Here is a 7,610-nt window from a genome sequence, read left to right as displayed (position 1 = left end):
ATTTTTGATTTTATCAGAAATTTTCTCGATAACTATTTATCGTAGAAAACTGTTCTTTCTTGTATATGATGAAAATGAAATTTGTTTTCCAACGGTATCAAACATAAGAGTTTATCGCCAATAAGTCCTTAGTTATTAACAATAGACCGCTGTAGATGCTAAAAATCGACCAAAATTTCAACAAAAATCAAAAAAAAAATTCAACTTTAAAATTAATCCACATAATGTTTTTTACATTTCTAAAGGTCTTAAAGACTCAAAGAAATGTTATTGGATCAAATTTAATCATTGTTTAATCCCTTACCAATGCCTTGAAGCCTTGAACTACGTAAAAATAATCAGCGAAAACATCCTAGGAAAAATTATCTCCTTCACAATATCGTTTGAGTACTCTGTTCGTGTCGATTCTCGTGTGCCGTGTGTCTCGTTTAAAAATTTTAATAATGCTTCATGTAGTGAGTTTTCGAGTTTTCACTTTAAAAAATTCCTCAACATTAATTTTTAGTCTAATTCAAAAAAAAACTCTCGTGATAGATTCATCCCTCTTCGTTTCAACGTCAATTTAACTCCCAACACAACAAATTTCGATTTTGATTACGTTTCCGGGAACTTTTGTGACTCCTTGAACGTTTTTTTTTAAACAATTAAATTTTAAAAAATTGTTCCAACTGATTAAAGGTTTTTGACAGATTACAGTTGTTTTCAGTAGAATTTGAGTGAAAAACGGTTTGAATTGTACGAATTGGCAACTTTTTTAAGAAAAATCAAAGCATAATGACTATCCCATGGGGTCAATTTGAGGGTTCGTGACTTTTCATTGAAAAAAACCTCCGGATTGGGGATAATTTTCACAAAGTTTTTTTCACATTAACGTCTCTCGTGTATTGCTTCTTATGTGCTGATTGTTGTTGATAACGTTGGTAATCGTTCAATTTGGGATAATCGCGGTTTTCCATGGCTTCATTAATGAAAGTTTTCAAATTTTCTGGTTTTCCTTCAAATTTATCACACATCTTGCGGAGTTATAATAAGGCGTCCGGAAGCATTTCCCGGAGGATTTCAAACTGGTTTTGTAGGATAACTTTCGGTTAAGGAGTCGAGAGAGCTCGCTTCGAATACTCATTGTTTGCTAAAAATTTTTTTAAACAATTGAATTTTAAAAAATTGTCCCAATTCACTACTAAAAAAACTATTATTAGTTCGTCTACCACCGTATCATCCATGGCTTTATTGAAGGTTTTCGACATCTTGAATAAAACGACCGATAAGATAATTTTTTGAGTACCTAATATTTGATTACGTTTTCGGGAGCTTTTGTGACTCCTCGAACGTATTTTACTAAATCGAAATATTCTGCACCTAAATAAAAAAATACATAAAAATATATAAATTTTGTTGCATACGTCGATCCATGTAACGATTTAAAAAAACAACACAAAAAAGATAAAAAATAAAATTGACAAAACAAGTTCGAATTAAAATACTTAACGCTAACGAAATTGTTTAATCAATGTTTAATCCCTTCAAGGCCTTGAAGCCTTGAACTAAGTAAAAATAATCTGCAAAAACATCCTACGAAAAATAATCTCCTTCGCAATTATCGTTTCTCGTGTGCCGTGTGTCTCGTTTAAAAATTTTAATAATGCTACATGTGGTGAGTTTTCATATTTTCACTTTCAAAAATTCCTCAACATTGATTTTTAGTCGAATTCCGAAAAAAACTCTCGTGATAGATTCATCCCTCTTCGTTTCAACGCCACTTTAACTCCCAACACACCAAATTTCGATCCCTTAGAGATCGAAGTATTCAAAAACTGTGGATTTCTAAACTATGCCAAAATCCGCTACAACCAGAACAACTACAAAAACGAGTTACAAAAAATTATGTTCCCATATGAAGCAAAAGTTTTGAATTTTTTCCCTCCAAAGAAATGCATTAGGAACAAAAACCCGGAGGGTGAACCAACGTGGCCGGTTAAACCGAGGGAAAAACCGGTCATAGACCCGCCACAGACCGTGTTGGACATGCCCCAATTCGACTCATATATCTGTAAGTCATTTACAAATTTCAATTTTTTTGATAAGTGTTTTCAGGCCATAATATCTGTGATTGGAGCAGCAAAGGCTACATTGCCACGATTTTCGAAAATGAGGTTCATATCTGGAACTCAATTTCGAAGGAAAGGACCATCACCTCCACGTTTCATAGAATTCAGCACTCCATCAAGTGGAGGAGTGGGACGTCCCTCCAATTTGCTGTGGGTTTGTCACCCAGCAGCGTCGGAATTTGGGACCTTTTGGCAAGGAAGGTTGGTACGCTTTTAATTATTTCACAAAATCACCGAAAAATTGTTACATAATATGATTATTTGTCTCAACAACAAAACTTACTAGACACTGCGCGCTAAAAAGTAGTACCGAGTCAAATCCGAATTTGATAGTTATTTATGTATCAAGGGAATAAACAACTACCGTGCGATCGAAAAAGAAATAAATTAGAGTAGGCAACGATTTATATTCTACAGTTGGCAACAATTTTTGCTGGAAATTTTCCACACAAAGTGGAAGTGAAAATGACCGTTCACCATTTTCGTCTTGTACAACATTTTTGTAATAACTTGCAACAATAAAATTTTTCTGCTGTAAAGCGAACATTATTATAAACTTGTCAAAGTTTCCGCTGACATTTTATTTAAGGTCAAAAATCAGGATTGCCAACACTTTTTTTTTCGATCGCACTTTATTTTAATTTTAAAATTTGTCAAATAATGTCAAATAATTTGTCAAAGTATTCATTTCATTCAATTGCAATTTTAAGTAAAACTCTATCAACTCTATATCAAAGACTTGTTTATGTCAAAAACACTCAAAAGATTCAATTCATTCAATTCCAGTTTATATTTCCAGTTTTTAACAGTTAGAATCGGTATTTCATTTATTTTATTCCCGAGAAAATGAAGTATCACAGTACCAAATTATTAGCCCAAAAAAGGAGTGAATAAAGCGTCACATTATTCCTTGTTGGGAGGAAAGTAACTTATTTCATATTTCGAAGTGTTAAAATGTTAATTTTTAAGTTGCCATGGATAATCAAATAAGAATATGTGTACATACCTACCAGAATATCCCTTAAACGTTCCTCACTTTAATGTCTTCAACTAACCAAAAAGAAATCCCTGATACTCCATACACTCCACTAACACAATTATTCGTAAAAGTAGCAACCACTTCAAAAACGGCGTTAAACAAAACTAACCCAAAATCTTCCACAGTTTTTAATTCGAATTTATCAGAACCATAAAACTTGACAGGTACAAAATCGACAGATAATAACAATACCAACCTAATAATAAAAAAATCCTCTGATACACATGTTTCACTGATTTTTGTGTTTTTATTTTTTAATAATTATATCACTGTAAATAAGAAAAAATGTTTAAAACATAGATTTTCTAAAGATTTTATTAATGCAATTCTTTACGTAAACTTTACTTAATTTTAAAAAACTGTCGATCCATAAGATACCGGGTGACTGTTAAAGTTAGTAACAAAAAATCTGTGAAGTTTTTTTTCACTATTTCAAAAAAAATTAGACAAAAAACTTGTCTATATCACAATTCCCCAGTTCATTTTACATAAAATTGTGACTGTGAACATCAAGTTTATAAAGCGTTTGTGTTTGAATTTTGTTACTAAGTGGATCATTTAGGGCTACTTAAGTTGGTAACAGATTTGAAAGTATTTTTGTTAATAATTTGTAACACTGCAATCGAATACTGTTTTGCTTGACAAATACTTAACGTACAACACCTCAAGATTGTTAAATTGTTGTTATTCAGAAATATGCTCCAGTGGTATCCTTTAAAAATTGAAGTCAGGATTGCCAACATATTATTTCATTCTTGATCACTTTGTAAATACTTAAATTTTTTTAAATGTATATTTTTAAACTAGAAGTCGTAATTTAAAAAAAATGTGTAGGTAGATTCGGATTACGTACCCAACTCATTTTACCTAAAACAGTGCCAATTTCAAGTCTGTTAGACTTGTTGAATGGTTGAGAAAAAATAATTTAATTTTACATAAAACAATAGCGATTTCAAGTCTATTTAATTAGAAGGTTGAGTTTTTAAGCAAAAGGTAAAGTTTTCAATTCTTGAATTTGTTACCAACAAATATCGTGTTTTGGTTCTCGATTTTACATGAGACATTTGAAGTCATGTAAATGCTTCAGTGCTCATCATGTGAAAATAATTGGAATTTTTGAGATTTGATAGAAATTCAGAAATTTATTTAAACATTTCTGAAACTATAAGTCGTAATTAAAAAATTGTTCACATTCGAATTTTTTTCCAAATCAAGTTCAATACAAATATTACAAATGTAGATAGTTTTAAAACCTCTGATTACGTAAACAGCAGAAGAGCTCATCAGATTGCTTTTTGATATGATTTTCATTTTGAATTTAACACTAGATGCAGCACCGCACCTAATACATATTAGTTTTTTTATATTTTTTATATTATTTATTGTAAACGACCTTTTTCTTGAGATAAAACACTCAACCAATTTCACAGAAGGCCTTTGTTCGAGTTCCCGCCATTCGCAACGTCACAGAAATAATTCGAACCCAATTCCAATCTTCACCATTTTCTGTGCCCTTTACATAATATAATTTTTTATCAGAAAACTAAAACTGATTTTTGTAAATAGCTCACTTGCTGGAGATCTTGCTGCTGCTTCCCTCAAAACTGCGAAGTCTTCGCCCTCGAATGGATAACTCCCAAATTTCTAGTCACCGGTTGTTCTCAAGGCACTTTGAAAATCTTCACTTCGAAGCTGAAAAAAATCAGGGGGTTGTCCAACGCCCACAATGGTGCCATCATAAAAATCGCAAGTTCCTGCGACCGGCGGTTTATCGCGACGACTGGTTTGGATAAAAGAATGATTGTCTGGAAAATCCCGGATTTAGAGCGCCATTTCTGCTTTGAAACTGACACAATTAGCAAGGCAGTGGCATGGCACCCCTGGAGGGGCTCTGTCCTGGCTGTGGGAGTGGGGCAAAATGACGGCCACATAGTCATTTTGAACATAAATGAAAAGAAACCGATGGCTGAGGAGAAATTCACCTACCAGAATACCACAGTCGATGCTCTCACTTTTAATCCAATCAGTGGCGAGCTAGTGGCGAGTTTTTAACACCAGAACTATTTTCAAAATTATTTTCGAAATTTTAGGCCGGCTATTTCGTTCGAGATGTGGTGGATGGAAACAAGGGGGTCGGCGTGGTTGTCGTTTTCTCGGATATCGATCAAATCGTGGAGGAGTTGCACCTACACGATGGCCCCATTTTATACCTCTTGTGGGGTAACGAGGGACAAGAGTTAGGTAACTTTTCATACAAAGTGTGTCAGAATTCGCGCCCCAGAGAAAAATTACAAGTAAGATAAGATACCAAGAACATGGAAAAAATGTTCAAAAAATTCTATCTGTCAAAAAATTTTGACATTTGACATTTTTTATCCACATAACTATTAAATTATAATATAAATTATTATTATATTTTAATTAATTATAATATAAATATAAATAAATTTTTATAACAATTTTTCTATGTTTTTGGTATCGTACAGTTGGGGACACGGAATCGTGGACAGTCTTTTCTCGTCATTTCAAAAAAATGTCAATGAGAATGTATTACCGCCATTATGATTGATATTTAAAAAAACTGTCAAATTAACTTTGACATAGCAATAGCTTATTCAAAGTGGAATGTCTTGGTGACATTGGGGATTCCAAAAACTTCGACTTTGTCAGTGTCAAAAAGACAAATATGCCAAACATTAAAAGCTTGCTTATAAGTACCTACCTAAGGTATAATTTAGAAATTTTGACAACTGAATGACACATCTGCTCAGTTTTTCGTGTCCCCCACTGTACTTTACATGGCATTTTTCTTTGGGGCGTGAGTTCTGGCGCATCCTGTATACAGGCTGTCTCAAAATTAACGCCCGTGCTTGTGGGATTTGATTCAAAGGGCTAATACAAATCGAAAATTAACAGTGGAAAATTTTCAGATTATCCACGTTATCAACATATTGATAAAAAACGAAAATTTAACATATAAACTTATTAAACTATTAAAAGGAGTAATATTATAAAGCAAGATATTTTTCGCATCTGTTGTCACAAAATACAGTTCTCTTTTACGAGTTGAACATGCAATTTTTTTGTGTAATTAATGAAAAAGGTTTGAATAAAAAAGTAATTTTAACACAAATTTATTGATTTAATCACAACTGCTGAATCAATCACACGAAGCATTGCTCCACAATTTTTTTTTAGTTGGAGATCTCAAAAAAGTTTGATAAAAACGTATGCTTTGCTAATGACTAATGTGTTATTACCACTTTATAGATTTCTACTTATTAAAATTACTGTCTTCTACAAGAAACTTATTATTTACATTTTTATTTTACAATACCTCGATAACGAAGGACAATCGGAAAATTTACTACTCTTAATTTTCGATTTGTCATGGGCTAAGTCTCAAAAGCACGCTCGTCAATTTTGAGACACCTGTATAATTTTCTCGATTATTAATTTATTTTTATGAATTGCAGCGTCCGCAAGTGCGGACGAGAATTTATGTATCTGGGATTTTTTCGGAAAAATTAACAGTCAAAATGGAAGAAACAAAAAAGAAGAAAGCCCACCCAAAAGTTCGGTACTACTTCGTACTATTAGGTGACTTTAACATGCCAAAATCGGGAGTTGTGCATTTTAAATACATTTCTGTTGCCTACTTGGAATTACGATTTAATCGGCCAAGTAGGTTTTTTATTTAAATTGTATCTTTTTCGGAGGTGTTAGTTCGCAAGGAAACACAATTTTCTAACCTGCTTTTGGAAACTTAGATGTCTAAGGGATCAAAATTTAATGGGTTTGACGCTGAGATGAAGGAGGATAAAAATTTAAAAAAAAGGATTTAAAATTTAATAAACATTTGCCAATTAAGCTAATATACCAAGTTTTGGGTTTTTTAAAATCTGAATAGTTCAATGAATTTTATTATATGTTTTCTAATATTTTATGTTTGTATCTTTACATTTTACAATTTCGTATTCAAAATAAACAATGCCTGTATCAAAAGCTGGGTTACATCTTTACAATTTTATATATGAATAAATATAAAATTCAAGATTTTGTTTTCTTTTCTGATACTCCTTTCTAGAGATACGATTATTTTGGGAAAAATTTTCAAATAAATCGCATATAGAATCACACATTTATTAAAATAAAATTCAAATTCAACTCTGTTCTACATATTTTAATAACATGTAGCTTCCACGTTGAATCGGTGAAGCCCCGACAGTTTTTTAATTGCTGACATAGCTTTAATTCGGTAAAACTCCCCACTAAAGCCACATCAACAACTAAAAACTTGTCAGGCAAAAGGTCTGACGGTTTTTCCATACTTCGAGCGAATGTTCGATCTAGTCACAAAATCGACAACAATGTGACTCGAAACGAACACCCGAAAAAAATATGAACTGAGGCGAAACTTGCTGTTCTGATGCCCCGGTCTCGACTTGGTAGAGAGTAACTGA

The 7,610-nt window shown here is 32.4% G+C and overlaps 1 protein-coding gene across 2 annotated transcripts; it reads left to right on the top strand.

Moving 5' to 3' along the window:
* The first annotated feature begins 387 nt into the window (after positions 1 to 387).
* On the top strand, positions 388 to 7,184 carry LOC123013568 (protein cortex-like). Of its 2 annotated transcripts, XM_044412182.1 has the most exons (7): positions 391 to 455; positions 506 to 1,654; positions 1,705 to 2,050; positions 2,095 to 2,309; positions 4,714 to 5,187; positions 5,238 to 5,388; positions 6,624 to 7,184. In XM_044412182.1, the coding sequence occupies exons 2-7, from the start codon at positions 1,643 to 1,645 to the stop codon at positions 6,749 to 6,751; spliced, it is 1,326 nt and encodes a 441-aa protein (XP_044268117.1). In that variant the 5' UTR covers positions 391 to 455; positions 506 to 1,642; the 3' UTR covers positions 6,752 to 7,184. The 2 variants fall into 2 exon arrangements, with proteins under 2 accessions (XP_044268125.1, XP_044268117.1); XM_044412190.1 differs by having other exon boundaries at positions 388 to 1,654; positions 4,714 to 5,184.
* Positions 7,185 to 7,610: the final 426 nt, after the last annotated feature.

This window comes from Tribolium madens, unplaced genomic scaffold (assembly GCF_015345945.1).
Source record: "Tribolium madens isolate multiple individuals breed KSU strain unplaced genomic scaffold, Tmad_KSU_1.1 Scaffold_19;HRSCAF=116;Tcas5.2_LG9, whole genome shotgun sequence".
NCBI classification, from domain to species: domain Eukaryota; kingdom Metazoa; phylum Arthropoda; class Insecta; order Coleoptera; family Tenebrionidae; genus Tribolium; species Tribolium madens.
Note: the sequence above shows the minus strand (reverse complement) of the source record. Positions and strands in the feature narration are given on the sequence as shown.

What these genes read in the sequence shown, in the direction of transcription:
- LOC123013568 (XM_044412182.1), top strand. An exon ending in CAATCAGTGGCGAGCTAGTG is followed by an intron (nt 5,188 to 5,237) that starts GCGAGTTTTTAA and finishes TCGAAATTTTAG; the next exon opens with GCCGGCTATTTCGTTCGAGA. An exon ending in TAACGAGGGACAAGAGTTAG is followed by an intron (nt 5,389 to 6,623) that starts GTAACTTTTCAT and finishes TATGAATTGCAG; the next exon opens with CGTCCGCAAGTGCGGACGAG.